We start from the raw sequence: 22108 nt of genomic DNA on the forward strand, positions 1-22108 counted from the left end.
CGTGAGCAGAGATAACTGGCTGGAATGGGTTGTGTTCAGGATGGAATGGGAAACTACAGTCTCAGGTCCATAGAAGTTGGATCTGGTCAGTTGTGCTGAACTGGAAGTGTTAAATGAGACAACTTATGCAGTGCTGAGCATAGCAAGCTATATGAGGCAATGGCAGCTTTAAAATAATGAGCAGCACCACAGTGATTCAGGCAGCGAAATGGTATCAGTAATCCAAGTCTCCACTGAGCTTCTGGATGTAGTGTAGCTGTCACTGTTATGCTGTTATGTTGGTTATTTAGAGCTTAGAACTCTGAGCTGAGTAAGATATCATTTAAGCATGAGATAGTCAGTGCTGTCTTCCATCCCCCAGGACAGCATGGCCCTGAAAGATGAATGGCAGCAGTGACTGCATAACAATAAACTAGTTGTGTCAGCTACCAGTGTACTTGGAATTAACTATTAGTGTATTAGCGATAATAACCATGACATAGACAGTGAGAACTGGTGAGTATGTATGTTGGAATTGGTTTTTTATTGTCCTATGTATTGACATAAAATGAAAAGCATGTCTCGCATACTGTTCATACAGATTGTCATTACATATTGCACTGAGATAAAACAATAACCATGAAGAATAAAGGCTAACAGCTTCAGAGAAAATGCAGTGCAGGTAAATAATAAGGTGCAAGGTCACAAGAAGGTAGATTGTGAAATCAAGAATCCATCTTATCATACTAGGGACCCATTTAATTGTCATTCAATAGCAGGGTAGAAACTGTTTTTGAACAGGATGGAATGTGCTTCCAGGCTTCTGTATCTCCTGCCCAACGGAAGAGGAGAGAAGAGAGAACGTCTTTAATTATGCTGGCTGCTTTACTGGGACAGCAAGAAATATAGACAGAGTCCATAGACAGGAGGATGGTTTCTGTGTTGTGATGTGCTGACCTCTGTCCACAACTGTGTCCATTTCTTGCAGTCACCAAGCACTTATGATTCCAGATAGAATACTTTCTATGGTGCATTGGTAAAAATTCTGAGCTTGTACTTGAGGTTTTGAGAGGTCACACATGTCCATAATGACTACTTTGTCAAAGTGCAGCTTGCATATATATCATTATTCCAAGAGGTCAAGAAACAATTATGGCTTCCTATAAATACTGGATGGAAAAGGTGCTTGTGGCCGTCCCTTCCAAGTGTTCTGTGACCTGGTCTCCCATGGGTGGGCTGCTGTGTTGAAGGGATGAATGTAGACAAATCCTTGTCAGAAGTCAGTTTTGCCTGCAGAATAATAGTGAATGGAAAGTTCAATCCTCACTTTAACTGTTTGTCAGAGTAAGCTGTCAGTTTGCAGAATGGTGTGTAGCAGTCCAGCTAGGAAGGTGAGTTGAGTGGTTTAGCCCTTAAGTACCACTGTTTTTGAGCAATAAAATCTGAATCCTCTGTAAATGAACAATGATTGATAATTTTCTGACAAATCTAGCAGAAAATCTTATTGAGAATGAATTTGGTGTGTTGCTTATCTGTTGACATAACACAAGAGGGGTTCCATATTGGAAAAAAAATGTCAGGAAACTCCAGGTGACAAGGATAAAATTTCACTGATGGTTACTAATGCAAGCAAAAATGTCAGCAAAATTGCTTGGCTTTGCTGTAACATTATATTTAAAAGAATAGCATGGTATATGATGCACCATCAATAACTCACGCTGAGACGTAGGAAGCGAGGTATCGGCTTTTATTGACTGGAAGAATGAACAACACTACATCCTGGGGAATAAGGCTGGGCAACAGGCCTCAGTCGCCTTTATACAGGGGTCTGTGGGAGGAGCCACAGGAGCAGTCAGCAGGGATCTGTGGGAGGAGCCACAGGAGCAGTCCAGACAGGTATATGTAGTTCACCACAGTATATATGGGCTTTCATGAATGAAGCACATGGTTTACTTTCACATCAAGATTTGTGTTGTCAGCAATTTTGATCTATTTCACCAGATGCTTCAATTTACTATTAAAAATGTCAGTAACTGACAGCCCAGCAATGATCTTTGTAGCATTTCTCTCATACTTAACTGTCAATGTGAAAATAATCCATTTATTCTTACTCTGTCATCATTGAAAATAAAATTCTATCCCTAATCTCATGAACCCTCATGCTAATGTAACAACTTTTCATTTGATATCTTATTAAACCTCTTTTGGAATTGTAGTTATGCTATGTTCACTGTCTTCTCCATATATTTTATTAGATTCTTAAAAACTCTTCTTAGATTTGTCAGTTTCCCTTTCATAAATAACAATGATTTTGTGCAATCACTCCTACAGCTTATTAATATACAAATGTACATTTCTTAAAAATTATTTCAGTTCTTTTCCCATAAATATTATCAGTAGTTCCTTATTCTCTCTCTCTCCCTTCCTCCTTGAATAAAAATTGCTGTATGAAAATTTTAACTATGTTATAGGGAGCCTTGCCAATATGGCACTTACTTTGTACCATCTTCTGCAACTGCAGCTCCCACTGATCAATCTTGGGCTTCAATGTCCTCATGACAAATGATGCCATTGCTATCGTATGAAGTTGGCAACAAAGAAGTGAATGGTCTTTTAGCACAAACAATGAAGTGAGCGCTTTACATTTACTCTGTTCACTTTTCAGGATGTGGCCATCAATGATAAACGCACCATTTAATGCCCACCACTATTTGCAATTGAAAATGTGTCATGTTGTGAGAACACTCACAGTCACTCTAGACTCCAGCACCTGCAGACTCTTGTGTATTTCCATATTAGTGTTAGAGAACGAGCTCTAGAATGGAAATATATTTCTAAGTTAGGATGGCCTGACTTGAGAGGGGAGCTTGCAAGATGATGGTGTTCTTGTCTTTCTTGGTGGCAAAGGCCAAAAGTTTGGAAGTACAGTCAGAGTAACCTTGGCAAGTAACTGCAGTCAGTTTTATAGATGACTCACGCTGCAACCGTGGTGCACAATAGATGAGGGAATGACTAGATATGATAGTGAATGGGTTCTCCTGTAAACAGACCACTTCAACCTGGATATTATAGGGCTTTCTGAGTGTTCTTTGAGTTACACTAATCCAGGCAGATTTGTGTCTGATGGAAAGATTTCCTGTTAAACTGTGGTTAGTTCAATTGTTTCCGGTCATTGACAACTCCTGGAATATTGATTGTGGGCCCATGCCTATTGTTATCTAGGTCTTGCTGCATGACTGTTTTATAGATTTTGATATTCTTAGGATTTGCAAATGGAATTAAGCATTGTGCAATCATCAGGAAAATTTACATCTCTAGCCTTATGACAAAAGAAAGATAATTTTAATGTAACAGCTGAAGGCAGTTTAACCTAAGACTGAGGGACATCTGCAGTGATTTCCTAAGGTTGAGTTGATTGATTTCCACTAACTATACCCGTCTTCTTTCATACAAGGTAAGACTCAAACCCATTAACATCCTTTTGATGAAGCATCCTTTAACTCAGTAAAATGCAATTTCAACGTCGAGGGTAATGGTGTTCATTGTATTTCTTATATAGGCATCTGTTAGTCTCCTAAAACCATGGACTTGTGCCCTGGAAGGTTTCCAGGGTGCAGGCCTGGGCAGGGTTGTATGGGAGACCGGCAGTTGCCCAAGCTGCAAGCCTTCCCCTCTCCATGCCACTGATGTTGTCCAAGGGAAGGGCACTAGGACCCAAGCAGCTTGGTACCGGTGTCGTCGCAGAGCAATGTATTGTTAAGTGCCTTGCTCAAGGACACAACACGCTGCCTCAGCTGAGGCTCAAACCAGTGACCTTTAGATCAGTACACCGATGCCTTATCCACTAGGCCACGCGCCAACACTATTTCTTATAATGAGGTCTCTAATTGGGTAGTCCTGGAGTGGTGAGTAAACATTCTTGGACACAGATACAGAATAAAAACTTAAGGATTCAAATTTTTTTTATTTTTAGTGAATCTTGCTCGGCCTCTTCCACACCTCACCCTTTTTACCATTCTAATAATTGGTGTGTATATTTATTATTTTGAATATATTATTTAGTGTGAATTTTTATATTTTAACTGACTTCCGTGGTGCAAAATTAATAAAGCTGAGCAAGCAAACTCGTTAAGCTTGTATTGACTGTATAAAAGAAACAGAATATCTAACAACAACACTAAAATTCTATAGATAAAATTCATAAAGGTCAAATGTCAACCAGTGTGTGGTTCTTAGCCACAGAAATTACCACGGGAGTTGCACTGAGTGGAGAACGCTGCTCCATAAAAAGATGATGTGATTGTGAGATCTGCCTGCTGATTTCATCTGTCAAGGCATCTGGTATCGGACCATCCTCTTTAGATTCAGTTGCGAAGCTTGCTGCAGCCTTTTTAATTTCTACCTGAAATCAGTGATCGATTATACTTAATTTAATATTTCAACAACATCATTAGCACATTCATTTTACATTTCCACAGCAAGAGCTTCTTTTAACGAGTAGAAATTTTATGTGTTTAGTACTCCTTATCTCATGTAAAAATATGTTGTTATTCAGGTTTGGATAGTTTCAATCTAATCCTTAATGGTTTTAAACACTGAGCTCTCCAACTCCAATAATACTTGCATTTTTGTTGTAATTTCAAAAATGGAAACCACAAAAAGCAAATACAGGAAAAAGAAAAACAATCAGAGCCATCAGGTTGGAGGCTACCCAAACGGAATACAAGGTGTTGTTCCTCCAACCCAAGTGTGGCCTTATAGATTTGAAAGGTGGGGGAAGGGAAGAACCAACTTGATGGCATAAACATCGATTTCTCAAATTTCCAGTAATGCCTCTTTCCCCCTTCACCATTTTCCATCCCCTTTTCCTTCTCTGATGTTATTCCTGTTATCTCCTTGCCTGCCCATTGCCTACCTCTGGTGCTCCCCTCTGCCCCCCTTTTTTTTCTTTCTGCCATGACCTGCTGTCTCTTTCATCAATCAACTTCCTAGCTCTTTGTTTCATCCCTTCCCCTCCAAGTTTCACCCATTGCCTGGTGTTTCTCTCTCCCCTCCCCCCACCTTTCAAATCTACTCCTCAGCTTTTTTCTCCAGTCCCGCCAAAGGTTTTCAGCCCAAAACATCAACTGTGCTTTTTTCCATAGATGCTGCCTGGCCTATTGAGTTCCTCCAGCATTTTATGTGTGCTGCATCTCACTTTGTTCACTTGTCCCTAATCCACACCTTACATGACAAAAATCTAGCATCTTTTAAAAAAATTTTCATAAAAAACAGGAGGACAAAATCCTTGGCACATTCCATCTTGAATGCTATATTCACTTCTAGGCCTTGCATCTCTGAGTTTCATACCTACAGGTTGCTTAGGTAACTCTATTCCGTTTTGTGCAGGTTGGAATTGTATCCATGTGCGTTAAGATCTGGTGTGTCACTGTACCTTTGAACTAATGTCCTTGAAGGACATACTTTTGATGTCATGTTCTTTACATGTTGATACCTCTCAGGCTTAGGTTAAAATCATTCTGCTACTTCAAAAAGGGCTGCACAGATCTTGGTCACTGCCATTTGGGCCAGTGACAACCATGTTTAATCTTTACAGATTGCTGGTGCTGGATACGGACTTGATTGAGAAAAAGTTAAGAATGAACTTCTGAAAACTCTGAATCAGAGTGTTATCCACAGGGTTCGTGGAAAGAGTTATATTGCCAATCTTCTTCTTGATGTCTTGAGGCTTCATTAATGTCCTGAACAAACACCATCAGTAAGTTCATCAGAGTGTAGTCTTTGTTTATTTACATGAGTTGTAAACATCTCAGAGATTTTCAACATCAATACCATGCTCAAGGAAACCTCTATGCATAGGCATGAAATTTATAATTCCAAACTAAATTTTAAAGATTGTACTCAGCAGGCCAGGCAGCATCTGTGGAAAAGAGTAAACAGTCAATACTTCAGACCAGGAACTTTTATCAAGACCTGCTGAAGGGTTTTGGCCCAAAACATCAATTGTTTACTCTTTTCATTAAATGCTGCCTGGCCTGCTGAGTTCCTCCAGTATTTTATGTGTTTTACTTTGAATTCCAGCATCTGCGGATTTTCTCATTTTTAAAGATTGAAGCTTGAAATGTTGATCATTGAACTCCTTAAGAGTTTCACTTTGTCATTTCTAAAATCAATGAAGATTCCTTCATCATTCCCTTGATTTCTTACTGCCAGTGTTTTTTTTTGTGATGTCTACCTCTCCTCATCTCAGTCTGAACTGGCCAAATCCTTGTTCTCAAACTAGGCAGCACTGGGTATCTTCCAGTCACAGTCAAAAGTGAATTTTGAGTTGACAGGATGATGATCAGAAGGCTTATTGTCTCACTTCAACTATTTCATTCAAGAGGACCCATAAGAATCCACTAGAAGTTTGAGAAGAAGCACTAACAGAATCAGGGAGAAAAAACATTATTACAGAGAAAATATGAACTTGAAAATCCACTGATCTCACAAATGAAAACTAAGGAATAAACGGCTGTTGTTGTTTTGTCGCTTTGTTTTGTTGTTGCTTGTGTTGTTCTGCTGAACATTGTAGGCAAGCTATTTGGTGCAGAATGCGCGGCGACACTCACGGACTGTCCCCTGTATAGCCTTGGGTTGTGTTAACTCGAATGATACATTTCACTGTGTACTTGGAAGTACATGAAATAAATAAACAAATCCGAATCGGAATTTCAATTTATTCTGTGTCGTTAATTATGAACTAGAAAATAATACTGAGTAATAGTGAACATTAGTTGAAGGCAAAAGCTGGAGAAGGGGAAACAAAGAAAGATGGGGTGAAACAAAATTAAGTTCTGAAAATGGGCAAATTGTTACATTGTCACCCATGTGGAATTCATCATTTCATCAACTTCTCTACCAATTTCCATCCACCCTCAATTGGTCCATCTATGACACCTCTTTTCCCTTTCTTGCTCTCTCTGTTTCTATCTCAAAAGACTGATTTAATCACCTATATCTTCTTATATTTAATCACCTTATGACTCTACAACCCCTTTGAAAGAATAGGATAGGAAGAGTCAGGAACAGATTATACCTATTCCCATCCAATGATGCTATTCCGTGCTCTCTGTCCCTCTTTCTCCTCTGCATCTGTTCTAATGATGTTTTCCATCCCAGATGTCTGCTTTTTACTAGCTATAACCCTCATCTTGTCCTCACCTATCACCCCACGAGCCTCCACATCCAACATATCATTCTACGCAACTTCCGCCATCTCCAATGGGATCCCACCACCAGACACATCTTCTCCTCCCCTCTCCACTTTACACAGGGATTTCTCTCTCCTTAGCTCCCTTCCCACCGATACACTCCAGGTATCTTTCCTGCAACCACACTAAATGTTAAATCTGCCCCTACACTTCCTTCCTCCCACCATTCATAGCCTATGCAGACTGGAGGAAATGACATCATTGAACACCTTCATTCTTTAGGTTTATCTAAATATTCTTTATTGTTGCCAAACAATTGATACTAGAGCGTACAATCATCACAGCGATATTCCATTCTGCACTTCACGCTCCCTGGAGTACAAATCGATAGTAACTATAATAAAAATTTAAATTATAAATCATAAATAGAATATAGAAAAGGGAAAGTAAAGTAGTGCAAAGAAAACCCAAGAGACAGGTCCGGATATTTGGAAGGTACGGCCCAGATCTGGGTCAGGATCCCTTCAGCAGTCTTATCACAGTTGGAAAGAAGCTGTTCCCAAATCTGACCGTACGAGTCTTCAAGCTCCTGAACCTTCTCCCAGAGAGAAGAGGGACAAAAAGTGTGTTGGCTGATTATCCTGGCAGCACTGCTCCAACAGTGTGCGGTGTAAACTGAGTCCAAGGACGGAAGATTGGTTTGTGTGATGTGCTGGGCTATATTCACGATCTTCTGCAGCTTCTTCCGGTCTTGGACTGGACAACTTCCATACCAGGTTGTGATGCACCCTAGAAGAATGCTTTCTACAGTGCATCTATAAAAATTAGTGAGGGTTTTAGGGGACACACCAAATTTCTTCAGCTTTCTCAGGAAGTAAAGGCGTTGGTGGGCCTTATTGGCAGTGGACTCTGCTTGGTTAGACCAAGTCAGGTCATATGTGATATTGATCCCGAGGAACTTAGAGCTTTTGACCTGTTCCACCTGCACACCACTGATGTAAATGGGGTCGTGCGGTCCACTACTCCTTCTGAAGTCAACAACCATTCCATCTACTGAAACAGCTAGGATCTCTCTAACAGCCAACGGAAGTAATTCTACTTCCTATTCCCGCATTAACGTCTGTCCGCAACCTGCTGTACTGCCAAGTTGAGGCTAGATGTAGGTTAAAGGAAGAACACCTCATATTCTGCTCAGATAATCTCCAATGTGACAGCAGGAACACCAGTTTGTTTATTTTCAGTAACCTCTCCCCTTTGTCTCTCCTCCCCACCCTTCTTTCCCTTATCCCACCAGCCCCATTACCCCTTCTTTTTCCCCTCCTCTACCCTCTTGATCTGGTCATTACATACGCATTCTTCCTTCCTCTGGTTCTGCTCTTCACTTCCTTCCCCTTATTCCATGGTTTACTATTTTCTCCTATCATGTTCCATCTTATTCAGCCCCTTGTAGCTTCCACCTATCACCTCCTACAGTCTTATATCATTCTCACTCTCCCCTTCCCTCACCTGTCTATCTTCCCACAATCACCTGGATCCACTTATCAACAGCCAGCTCTTGCTCTGCCCCTGCCCCACCCTTTTCTTACTGGATTCTCCCCTCATTTTCCAGTCCTGATGAATGGTTTTCACCTGAAACATTGACAATTTCCCTCCTTAGGTCTGCCTGACCTACAGGTTCTCCAGCGTTTTGTGTGTTGTTCCAAATTTCCAGCATCTGCAGTCAGTTTTGTTCCGACAGTTTTACATTGTGCTTTTTTTGACTCCAGCCAAGCAGCATACTGAATTTGCTAAAAAGTTCATTGTGATATCAGTATGTAATCCTTCTTAGCCATGCTGATCATTGCATTATCTCAGCAAGGGGTCATTTCATGAATGGTGAGTAGCCTGTACAATTAAAGGTGAAAGATACTGAAACTGCAGCAGAAATTGAGAAAGGTTACAATGTACTTGTGTTACATGGAAAGCCCAGTAACTAGCTGGAAAATTGGTTCCCCCATACAAAATCTGTACGATTGCTCGTGAGATATGTTTGCATTCAATTTAGAGCTCAGAGTAAGCTAACAATTCTCACTAATGACTACAAAACCCTGAAGTGTTGTGTCTGTCAGGTGACTGCAACAAATAATGCCCCAGGATCATCCAGCACAAGTTACCTCAGAACCATTCTTTGGAGATTGGGTGCCAAGGTCAGGAAAATTAATCTTGTAACTATAATACAATAACTGATGGCTGAATTCCCAGTTTTCTTTCCAGCATGTCTGGATGTGTAATACAGGGAATGGTCAGCAGCTAACATTAAGACTGTATTCAATATGTTTAAAGAGGTTTGCAAGAGATCACAATTATCAAATTGATCACCAGGATTGCTGAAATTCCTTCTCAGGGTAGTGGCAATATAGAGCAGCGTGACTCTGTGAAGCATCAATCTGCTATGCTCTAACAGGATGACAGTATTTGTGATCCTACAATGGATTCTGCCAGTGCCCGTTCACCAGACACGTTGATGAGCAAGAGTACAGCCACTAGACAAAAGGGCAAGTCTGATCAGGAAATGTCTGCATGCAACTCAGTAGGATTTGATTTGATTTCAGAAAGTTTACAGTCGGCCCTCCTTATCCACGAGGGATTGGTTCTGGGACCCCTCGCGGAACCAAAAAAAAGCAGATGCTCAAGTTCCTTATTTAACCTGGCTCAGTGTCATGGTCTTTAGGACCCGGTGGAGCTCTGAATCCGCAGTGTTTCTGTTCACGAAAATAATCATGATCACCATTGAAAATAAAGTGGAAATAATAAAGCAATCGGAAAGAGGTGAAATACCATCAGTCATTGGAAAAGTGTTAGGCTACAGTCAGTCAACGATCGGAACAATTTTAAAGGATAAAGTGAGAAAGGCCCTGCCCCGATGAAAGCTACAATTATTACTAAGCAACGCATTGGTTTAATTATTGAAATACATATGTTTCTTAAGTGTTTTATATGCATAGAAAGGTAAAATATATACTATATACTAAGACAAACGTTTGACTGACACTAAATAATACCTGATATACCTGTTGCAACTTACTTAGTAAGAGAATTTCCGGTTTTTTCGATCCCAATCCATGATAACCTATGCACATCCTCTCATATACTTTAAATCATCTCTACATTACTTATAATACCTAATACAATGTAAATACTATGTAAATAGTTGTTATACTGCATTGTTTAGGGAATAATGACAAGAAAAAAAGTCTGTACATGCTCAAACAACAAGTGCTGGAAGAGCACTTCAGAGTTTTCTCGATTCACGGTTGGCTGAATTCGCTCATGAGGAACTCGCGGAAAAGGAGGGTCGACTGTATTTTGTATTGAACAAAATTAAGCAGGGAATAATACTCATGGAGCTGAATTGGTGAATGAGGGAGAAGAAACAGATAGGATGCAGTAATTGCAGTATTTACCGCAAGCGCATACTTTTGTGATTTGGATATTTTACTAGATGCCCATTTTTATATTGATAATATTTCTGGTTCTGTGCTCACTCCAAAAGTTTAAAGCACATGGTAGTCTAATTTCTCATTAACACCTCTATTTTGTTTAGTGCAAATTATCACTAAATTAGTAAGTCACTGTAATTTATGTGTACCAGCTGATCTGGTACATCAATCTGGTACATCTGGTTTATCATCAATTTTGTCTGCACATTTTCAAAAAATATTTTTCTCCTATATTGAAACTGCAGACATTAACCTTAACAATTGAGACAATTTTACACAACCTATAGAGCCAAGCTTACCACCGAAATGATGTTTCCTCACATAGCATTAATGAAGCATAAGACATGGTTCTTCAAATTGCAAATATAACTTCACCACCTTATAGTTCTGTATATCCATGGCACTTAAAATATTATGAGTGAGTGGATGTGCCCTTGTGTTCTTAGACTCAGACTCAAGGCAATAAGCCAGATCAAGCTCCCAACATTTTTACTAATAGCTTTCATAGAAAGTACATGTTCCAACATGTCTCAAACCATTAAAGTCCTTATGGAGGAAGTCCTCCAATATTTCCAGAATGTAGTCTTGAAGGAAACCACCAGGAGGTGGCATTCTCATGCACTTGTCCTTTCCAATAGTACAGGTTGACAGTTTGGGAGGTTCCATCACAAGTTGATGACATGTATCAATAGAAGGTACAGACTACAGCCACCTTAGACAGAATGGGAGGTTTGGGATAGTGATTCAATGCTAGTCAAGCAGGCTGTTTGTTCCTGGTTGGAGTTGTGCTTCTGGAGTGCTGTTGGAGCTCTATTCACTAAGCAAGAGAATATTCTCACTTAACCTCTGGAATTCGCCCTTTTAACCACAATTTCATCAAGGTTATAATGAGGACTGGTATTGAGAGGTCCTGGGATAACTTAAAACAGCAAATAGTTGATTTATGAGCTTCTATCATTTTATGGTATTAGGCAAAAACTTCTATTATTTCTCTATTGACTGGGAGAAGCCCGGAGTGCTAAGAGGTTGTATCCTCCTACTTATGGGCATTCTGACAATTTCTTAGTTTACCAAGTAAATGCTCCTGTTGTAGAAATGCCACTTCTGTGGACACTAAAGTGATCACATTTATACAGGTGGAATGAAAATAGAGTCAGAGTTTTCCTCCTACTCATTCTCTCACAGCTTGGCATAACCTAATCTATTCAGTACTGACACTGCCAAGCTATTCTTGGCCATGTACAATGAAATCTGTCATCAGAGTTTCTTACAGGTATAGCTCAACATGGAGAGGCAATAATTGAACAGATAAGGCAGGATAGTGAGGTGACAGGCAGAAGGTTTCCATGCCAATCATTGTGGACAGTCTGCATTACCCTGGCAGATCTGAATTTACCCAAGAATGTTAATGGGAGAATCTGTAAATTTGGTTAGACACTAGAATTTTGCAGTAACTATGACCTTGTCAGGCTATTACTTGCCAGCTCTCCCAAACTATGTGTGTTCCAAAACTTCACATGGAGATTTTATTGGGAAGAGTGAATCTTTGTCACGTCTCAATCTGGCGGCTAATGTGATGCTGAGTGGTCCATATTTTAATCCTTATTTGTCATTATAATTGAGGTGTACCAACATTATAGGCCATGTCAGAGAGGAGTTAAGAATCAGGCCCAATGCTTTGGATCTGGAGTCTTTTAGCATTAGAATAATAAATCACCCTCTCTACAATAAATTTATGAACCATGTCAATCATAATTGCAAGTTTACCAATAGATATAAATTCATTATTCCAGATTACTTAACTAAATGAATTAAAATTCCCTAGCTTCTGCTACCATATTTCCCAATGATCAGTTCAAGTCTCTGGATTACTCATTGAGGAATGTAACCACACTGTTTATTTAGTGTCATACATTTTGGTATGACGAAGACGACTAATGCAAATGCATAATTCAGCAAATGCTGGAAATCCAAATAAACTGCACCACAAAAAAAAGACTGGATGCAGATGACATTCTGATTAAGAACCATAGATCTGTAACATTTCTCAGATGCAATTTGTTCTGCAATTTCCAAAAATAACTGGTTTCCTCAAAGTTTAAGGAGCAATGACCCTTATTATGAAATCACTGACACTTTACACAGCAAGAATTGCCAGTCTAACTAATCATATTATGATTAACAGCAAGAAATTATACATGATCATGCTAAATAAACTAAAAATCTCAAGTTCAGCTTCCCAGCTACATTTTCAGTAAACAGTTAAGTGGTAGGAAGCAACGTAGGGAAACTCTATACCAGTTCCTTTCATGGCTCATGGTTTTACATTAGACCCCTACTTCACATGCCAGGTTAATACATTAAATGGGCTACCAGAGTAGCTACTATATTTGACTGGCGTATTTCTAAGCGGAAAGCTCTTGGGCACTGATAAATCAAAGGACACACTTCAGTATTTTCCTAAACAAAGCTTTTAGAATTTACTTATTGATTGAGCCCCACACAACTCCTAAAGAAATAAGAATAGAAACTTCAAAGAAGGAAGGACAACTTTCTGGTGAGTCAATCACCTGAAACACAATGAAAATCTTGACTCAGAAAGGAAAACCAGCTGGATAACAGGAACAAACACAGGGAAATCTGCAGATCCTGGAAATTCAAACAACACACACAAAATGCTGGGGAACACAGCAGATCAAGCAGCATCTATAAGGAGAAGCACTGTCGACGTTTCAGGCCGAGACCTTCGGCCCGAAATGTTGACAGTGCTTCTCCTTATAGATGCTGCCTGACCTGCTGTGTTCCACCAGCATTTTTGTGAGTGTTGCTTGGATAACAGGAAAACTTGTCGACTGATTATGAATAATACTTGTCCATTAGGTTAAAACATCCTGTTCATTACAGTTTCATCTGCTTATTTCCCCTCCTATCATGCAAATTTCTTTGTATCTCACTAAACACTAATGCTGGAGGAACTCAGCAAGTCAGGCAACACCCACAGAGGTTAAGAAATAAATTTAATGTCTTGGGCCAACAGCCTTCAAGACTGACCATCAATGTCCTAATGAAGCCTGGTACACAGACTGTTTCTTTCCCTGCTTAGATGCTACCTGACTTGCTGAGTTCCTTCAGCATTTCCCTGTGTTGCTCAAGGTTTCCAGCTTCTGCTTGCAGAATCTTGTGTCTCCATTAATTCCGTTCACTTGTGCACACAGATAACAAAGATCCAATACAAACAAGTCTGTTTTATTCTGAAAGCTGGAATTCACTGTGAGGGTCATGTTCTTTGACTTCTCCAGTGAGTTCAACACTATCCGCCCTGCCCTGCTCTGCTGGGTGAGAAGCTGACAGTGATGTAGGTGGATGCTTCCCTGGTGTCATGGATTATTGATTACCTGACTGGCAGACCACAGTACGTGCGCTTGCAACACTGTGTGTCAGACAGAGTGGTCAGCAGCACTGGGGCTCCACAGGGGACTGTTCTGATTCCCTTTCTCTTCACCATCTACACCTCGGACTTCAGCTACAACACAGAGTCTTGCCATCTTCAGAAGTTTTCTGATGACTCTGCCATAGTTGGATGCATCAGCAAGGGAGATGAGGCTGAGTACAGGGCTATGGTGGGAAACTTTGTCACATGGTGCGAGCAGAATCATCTGCAGTTTAATGTGAAAAAGACTAAGGAGCTGGTGGTGGACCTGAGGAGGGCTAAGGCACTGGTGACCCCTGTTTCCATCCAAGGGGTCAGTGTGGACAGAGTGGAGGATTACAAATACCTGGGGATACGAATGGACAATAAACTGGACTGGTCATAGAACACTGAGGCTGTCTACAAGAAGGGTCAGAGCCATCTCTATTTCCTGAGGAGACTGAGGCCCTTTAACAACTGCCGGACGATGCTGACGATGTTCTATGAGGCTGTGGTGGCCAGTGCTATCATGTTTGCTGTTGTGTGCTGGGGCAGCAGGCTGAGGGTAGCAGACACCAACAGAATCAACAAACTCATTCGTAAGGCCAGTGATGTTGTGGGGGTGGAACTGGACTCTCTGACAGTGGTGTCTGAAAAGAGGATGTTGTCCAAGTTGCATGCCATCTTGGACAATAACTCCCATCCACTCCATAATGTACTGGTTAGGCACAGGAGTACATTCAGCCAGAGACTCATTCCACCAAGATGTAACACTGAGCGTCATAGGAAGTCATTCCTACCTATGGCCATCAAACTTTACAACTCCTCCCTCGGAGTGTCAGACACCCTGAGCCAATAGGCTGGTCCTGGACTTATTTCCACTTGGCATGATTAACTTATTATTATTTAATTATTTAGGGTTTTATATTGCTATATTTCTTCACTATTGTTGGTTGGTGCGGCTGTAACGAAACCCAATTTCCCTCGGGATCAATAAAGTATGTCTGTCTGTCTGTCAGTCATTTCCAATTCTTCACCGTGTCAATTTTGTTTCCTGAGGGTCTGACAATACTCTCCTCAATCTGTTAAGAACATAGTACAGCACAGGAATAGGCGATTTGGCCTGCAATGTTATGCTGAATCAGCTAAAAAGCAAATGATGATCTCTGACCTGATTACCAATTCCATTTGCAGAAATGTAGCCCAAAACCTGCATGGAACATCTGCTATGGTTCACTGTTGGCTGAGACACTCATCCATGTAGCACTCCAGCTCTTCTATGGACAAACTGCCTCCAAATTTTGAGTGCCTTTACTGCCAATTATCATCATCCCAGCCCGTGTTTTTGTGCATAGGTGAACCTCTCGGCTTTGCTTCCACTTTGGAGGAATAGCCAGGCTGAAACAGAAAGGAATACTACCCTCACTATCCAGCATCTTGTCAGCAAATGTGCAGTCACTGGAAAACAAAATTAAGGACCTGAGGGCAAGACTGCTGTATCATAAGGAAATGAGAGATTGTTGTGGTTTAAGTCTCAGTGAGACATGGCTTTCTCCTAGCACACCAAAAACAGCAGTCAGACCTGAAAGCTTCTCAGTTTACTGAATGGATCAAACTGCTCATTTAGAAAAGACAGAAGGTGGAGGTGTGTTTTATGATAAACTCTAAGTGGTGCTCTGATGTAGTGGTTTTGTCAAAATCGTGTTCCCCCTTTCTTGAACACCAGTCAAGTGCCATTTGTTCTATTTACCTAGCAGTGGCCAACTATAATCAAGCACTTGAGATACTGCACGATGCTGTCTCCAAACAAGAAACAGTTCATACCAACACATTTCAAATCATAGTTGGGAACTTCACCAGGCTTGTTTTTGAAGAAAAGCTTGCCCAATTACCATGAGTATATAATCTATAGCACCACAGATCCCAACATTGTAGACAACTGTTATACTTAGATAAGGAATTCCTACCGTTCCATACCCAGATTCATTTCGGTAAATTGAATCACTTGGTTGTGCTTCACCTATCTGCATACAGGCAAAAGAGCAAAGCTCCAGAAATTAGAATAACAAAGAGATGGTCGCAGGAGGCAAAGGAGTGGATAGGGGATTAATTTGAGTCAGTGGACTCGGCCATGTTTAAGGACTCATCTTAGGATCTGAATACACATTTGTCACAAACCTTATTAAAACAGTTGTAGACAAGTGTGCCCCCACAAAGTCATTCCACCTTTCCCTATTAAAAGCCCTGGATGAACCATGAGATGCATGATCAGAGGCATTCAGGTCTGGTGACCAAGAAAGTTACAAGGGTACGATCTCTGGAAAGCCATCTCATGAGAGATGTAGCAATTCCAGACTAAACTTGAATCAACGAAGGATGCTCAACAGCTGCGACAGGGCTTGAATACTACTAACACTTCTTATAAAGTTAAATCAAGAAACATAGGCAACAACAGGTTTGCGCTTCCAGATGAGCTCAATGCCTCCTTTGTTCGCTTTGATCATGAAAACATGGAAGAACCATTATGAACTCCTACAGACCCTGATGATTTTGTGATCTGTTTCAGTTTCTGAAGCTGACGTGCAAACAGCCTTCAGGAAGGTGCACCCACAAAAAGTATTCGGCCCAGATCGGATACCCGGACAAGTACTAAAACTCTGTGCTGATCAACTGGCTAGGGTGTTCACTAAGATCTTTACACCTTTCACTTCGGCAGTCTGAGGTACTTAACTGCTTCAAGCAAGCTTCAATTATACCAGTGTCTAAGAAGAATGTGGTAACCTGCCTCAATGATTATCATCCAGTAACACTTACATCCACAATGAAGAAGTTTTTTGAGAGGTTGGAAATAACATAGAAACATAGCAAACCTACAGCACAATACAGGCCCTTCAGCCCACAAAGCTGTGCCGAACATGTCTTTACCTTAGAAATTGCCTAGGATTACCCATAGCCTTCTATTTTTCTAAGCTCCATATACTGTCTAGGAGTCTTTTAAAATACCCTATCACATCCACCTCCACCACTGTCACCGGCAGCCCATTCCACGCAAACACCACTCTCTGCGTAAAAACCCTTACCCCTGACATCTCCTCTGTACCTACTTCCAAACACTTTAAAACTGTGCCCTCTCATGCCCTGGGAAAAAGCCTCTGAATATCCACACGATCAATGCCTCTCATCATCTTATACACCTCTATCAGGTCACCTCTCATCCTCCGTTGCTCCAAGGAGAAAAGGCTGAGTTCACTCATCCTATTCTCATAAGACATGCTCCCCAATCCAGGCAACATCCATGTAAATCTCCTCCGCACCCTTTCTATGGTTTCCACATCCTTTCTGCAGTGAGGTGACCAGAACAGAGCACAGTACTCCAAGCGGGGTCTGACCAGGATCCTATATAGCTGCAACACTACTCTCGGCTCCTAAACTCAATCCCACGATTGATGAAGGTCAATGCATGTATGCCTTCTTAACCACAGAGTCAACCTGTGCAGCAGCTTTGAATGTCCTATGGACTCAGACCCCAAGATCCCTCTGATCCTGCACACTGCCAAGAGTCTTATCATTAATACTATATTCTGCCATCATAGTTGACCTGCCAAAATGAACCACCTCATACTTATCTGGGTTGAACTCCATCTGCCACTTCTCAGCCCAGTTTTGCATCCTATCAATGTCCCACTGTAACCTCTGACAGCCCTCCACACTATCCACAACACCCCCAACTTGTCTGTCATCAAAACATATGAGATGAAATATATCAACTCCTGCCTGAGAAGCAACTTGGATCCACTCCAACTTGCCTACTGGAATAACAGGTTCACAGCAAATGCCATCTCACAGGCTCTTCACTCAATCCTGGAACATCTGGACAGCAAAGATGCATAGATAGGATGCTCTTTATCAATTACAGCTCAGCATTCAATACCATCATGCCCTCAAAACTAAACAGTAAGCTTCAAGACCTTGGCCTCATTATCTAATGTGCAACTGAATCCTCGATTTCCTCACTTGCAAACCCTAATCAGTTCAAATTGGCAACAAGATCTCTTCCACGATCTCCTTCTGCACAGGTGTACCACAAGCCTGTGTGCTTAGCTCCCTGCTCAACTTGCTTTACTCTTATGACTGTGTGGCTAAGCACAGCTCCAATGCCATATTCAAATTTGCTGATGTGATAGGCTGAATTTAAGGTGGTGACCAATCAGCATATAGAAGGGAGACTGAAAATCTAGCTCAGTGGTGCCGTAACAAAAATCTCTTTCTCAATGTCAGCAAGACCAAGGAGTTGATTATTCACTTCAGGTGGAGGAAACCAGAGGTCCCTGAGCAGTCCTCATTAGGGCTGCGCCCAGCTTATAAGAGCAATTATGAAGAAAGCGAGGCAGTGTCTCTACTTCCTTAAAAATTTGCAAAGATTCAACAGGACATCTTAAACTTTGACAGATGTGTGGTGGAAAGTATATTGACTGGCTGCATTACAACCTGGTATGGAAACACCAATGCCCTTAAATGTAAAATCCTACAAAAAGTGGTGGATATGGCCCTAGTCCACCACAGATAAAGCCCTCCCCAACATTCAGCGCATCTACACAAGATGTTATCGCAGGAAAGCAGCATCCATCTTTAAGAACCCCCATCACCCTGGACATGCACTCTTCTCGCTGCTACCATTAGTAAGAAGATACAAGAGACTAGGAACATACATAACCAGGTTCAAAAACAGTTATTACCCATCAACCATCAGGCACTTGAACCAAAGGGGCTAACTTCATTTGCCTGATTATTGAAATGTTCCCACAAACAGTGGACTCACTGTCAAGGACTCTTTATCTCATGTTCTCAATATTTATTGCTTATTTATTAATTATTAGTTTTTGTTTTTGAACAGTTTGTTGTCTTTTGAACCCTGGTTGATCACCCACGTTGATGTGGTCTTTCATTGATTCTATTATGGTTATTATTCTATTACAGATTTATTGAGTATGCCCACAAGAGAATGAGTTTCAGGGTTGTTAATGGTGATATGACTTTGATAATAAATTTACTTTAAACTTTTTGGCAGCATTTCTTCCATGAAGACTACTTCTGACAAGTCTTCTCTAGACCAGTTTAATATCAGTTTAATGTATCTCTTGTCTGCTACACTCAGTTTCCATGGCCAACCACTGAGTTTCTGGTCACCAACTTTGCTCGATTCTTTGAGCTTCTTCACTTGGACAGCACATTTTGAAACTCCTGTCTGCCGAGAGACTTTGCTGATGCAAAATGAGCACCTTGTGTCTTGTTGCTATGCTCACTCTTGTCATGGTGTAAGAATTGATCATTTGAAAGTTTTGATTGCTCAAGTTTCTGCAAAAAATGAGGGAAGTGCAAGACAGATCAGAATCAGAATCACGTTCACCAAAATGTGTCGTGAAATTTGTAAACTTAGCAGTAGTTCAATACAATAAGAAAAAAATGAAATAAAATAATAAATATCAGTTACAGTATATATATATTGAATAATTTTTTAAAACATGCAAAAAACAGAAATAATATATTTTAGAGTGAGGTAGTATCCATTTAGGAATCAGATGGCAGAGGGGAAGAAGCTGTCCCTGAATCGCTGAGTGTGTGCCTTCAGGCTTCTGTACCTCCTATTTGATGGTAACAGTGAAAAAAAGGCATGCCCTGGGTGCTGGAGGTCCTTAATAATGGATGCTGCCTTTCTGAGACACCATTCCTTTAAGATATCCTGAGTACTTTGTAGGTTAGTGCCCAAGATGGAGCGGACTAAATTTACAACCTTCTGTGGCTTCTTTCGGTCCTGTGCAATAGCCCCTCCATAGCAGGCAGTGATGCAGCCTATCAGAATGCTCTCCAGGGTTCATACAGAAGTTTTTGAGTGTATTTGTTGACTTACCAAATCCAAATCTCTTCAGACTCCTAATGAAGTACAGCCACCATCTTGCCTTCCTTATAACTGCATTGATATGTTGGGGCCAGGTTAGGTCCTCAAAAGATCTTGACACCCAGGACTTGAAACTGCTCATTTTCTCTACTTCTAATCCCTCTATGAGGATTGGTATATGTTCCTTCATCTTACCCTTCCTGAAGTCCACCATCAGCTCTTTCAACTTACTGATGTTGAGTGCTAGGTAGCTGCTGCGACACCACTTCACTAGTTCAAGTCAAGTCACTTTTTGTCGTCATTTCGACCATAACTGCTGGTACAGTACACAGTAAAAATGAGACAACATTTTTCAGGACCATAGTGTAACATGAAACAGTGCAAAAACTAGACTGAACTACACAAAAAAAAAAACACAGGAAAAAAAAACACTAGACTACAGACCTACCCAGGACTGCATAAAGTGCACAAAACACGGTATTACAATAAATAATAAACAAGACAACAGGGCAGTAAGTTTGTCAGTCCAGGCTCTGGGTATTGAGGAGTCTGATAGCTTGGGGGAAGAAACTGTTATATAGTCCAGTCGTGAGAGCCCGAATGCTACAGTGCTTGTTGGCATACCTCGCTCCTGTATGCCCTCTCACCACCATCTTAGATTCTATCAACAATGGTTGTATCATCGGCAAATTTATAAATATATTCCAAATACATTTTTGAATGGAAGAAGGACAGAGACGGCAGAGGAATTGAATGCATATTTTGCACCAGTCTTCACAATGGAAGACGTCTGCAGTATACCGAATGTTAAGAGTGGCAGTGAAGTATGTGCAGTGAAAATAATGACAGAGAAGGTGCTCAGGAAGATTAATGGTCTGAGGGTGGATAAATCTCCTGAAGCTGACTGAATGCACCCTCGGGTTCTGAAGGAAGTAGCTGCAGACGCATTAACAATAATCTTTCAGAATCAATGAATTCTGGCATTGTACTGGATGATTGGAAAATTGCAAATGGTACTCCGCTGTTTAAAGAGGGTAGGAGGCAGCAGAAAGGAAACTATAGACCTCTTAGCCTGACATCAGTGGTTGGAAAGTTCTTGGAATCGATTGTTAGGGATGAGATTACAGTGTACCTGGAGGCACATGACAAGATAGGCCAAAGCCAGCATGTTTTCCTGAAAGGAAAATCCTGCCTGACTAACCTACTGTGCTTTTTTTGAAGAAATTACAAGCAGGGTAGACCAAGGAGATGCAGTGGATGTGGTGTACTTGGATTTTCAGGCCTTTGACAAGGTGCTGCACATGTGGCTGCTTAGCAAGGTAAGAGCCCATGGAATTACAAGGAAGTTAGTAGCATGGGTGGAGCACTGGGTGATCGGCAGAAACCAGGGAGTGGAAATAAAGGGATCCTATTCTGGCTGCCTGCTGGTTACCAGTGGAGTTCCACAGGGGTCAGAGTTGGGACCGCTGCTTGTTACGATGTATTCTCAATGATTTGGACTGTGGGATTAACAGATTTGTGGCTAAATTTGCCAATGATATAAAGATAGGTGGAGGAGCAGGCTGCATTGAGAAAACAGAGAGAAATGAAATACAATGTTCAAAAGTGTACGGTCATGCACTTTGGTGGAAGAAATAAATGGGCAGACTATTATTTGGATAGGGAGAGAATTCAAAATGCAGAGATGCAAAGGGACTTGGGAGTCCTTGTGCAAGATACCTTAAAGGTTAACCTCCAGGTTAAGCCGGTTGTGAAGAAGGCAAATGCAATGTTGGCATTCATTTCTAGAGGTCTAGAATATAAGAGCAGGGATGCAATGTTGAGGCTCTATAAGGTACTTGTTAGACCACACTTGTGTATTGTATTGTATTGTGTGCAGTTTTGGGCTCTTTATTTTAGAAAGGATATACTGACATTGGAGAGGGATCAGAGAAAAGTCACAAAAATGATTCCAGGAATAAAAGGGTTTCCGTATGAGGAATGCCTGTCAGCTCTTGGGCTGCATTCTCTGGAGTTCAGGAGAATGAGGAGGGATCTCATAGAAACATTCTGAATGTTAAAAAGCCAAAACAGATTAGATATGGCAAAGATATTTCACATGGTAGGGGAATCTAGGACAAGAGGGCACAACTTCAGGATTGAAATACATCCA

The 22108-nt window shown here is 41.0% G+C and overlaps 1 protein-coding gene across 1 annotated transcript in view; it reads right to left on the bottom strand.

The window, feature by feature from the left end:
* The window catches only part of tesmin (testis expressed metallothionein like protein), a 160107-nt gene that overhangs the window by 100394 nt on the left and 37605 nt on the right, over positions 1 to 22108 (bottom strand). Inside the window, exon 3 of the mRNA XM_073049356.1 lies at positions 4229 to 4381. Coding sequence (XP_072905457.1) covers positions 4229 to 4381 — 153 coding nt within the window. The remainder of the gene's footprint in view (positions 1 to 4228; positions 4382 to 22108) is intronic.

This window comes from Hemitrygon akajei, chromosome 6 (assembly GCF_048418815.1).
Source record: "Hemitrygon akajei chromosome 6, sHemAka1.3, whole genome shotgun sequence".
NCBI classification, from domain to species: Eukaryota; Metazoa; Chordata; class Chondrichthyes; order Myliobatiformes; family Dasyatidae; genus Hemitrygon; species Hemitrygon akajei.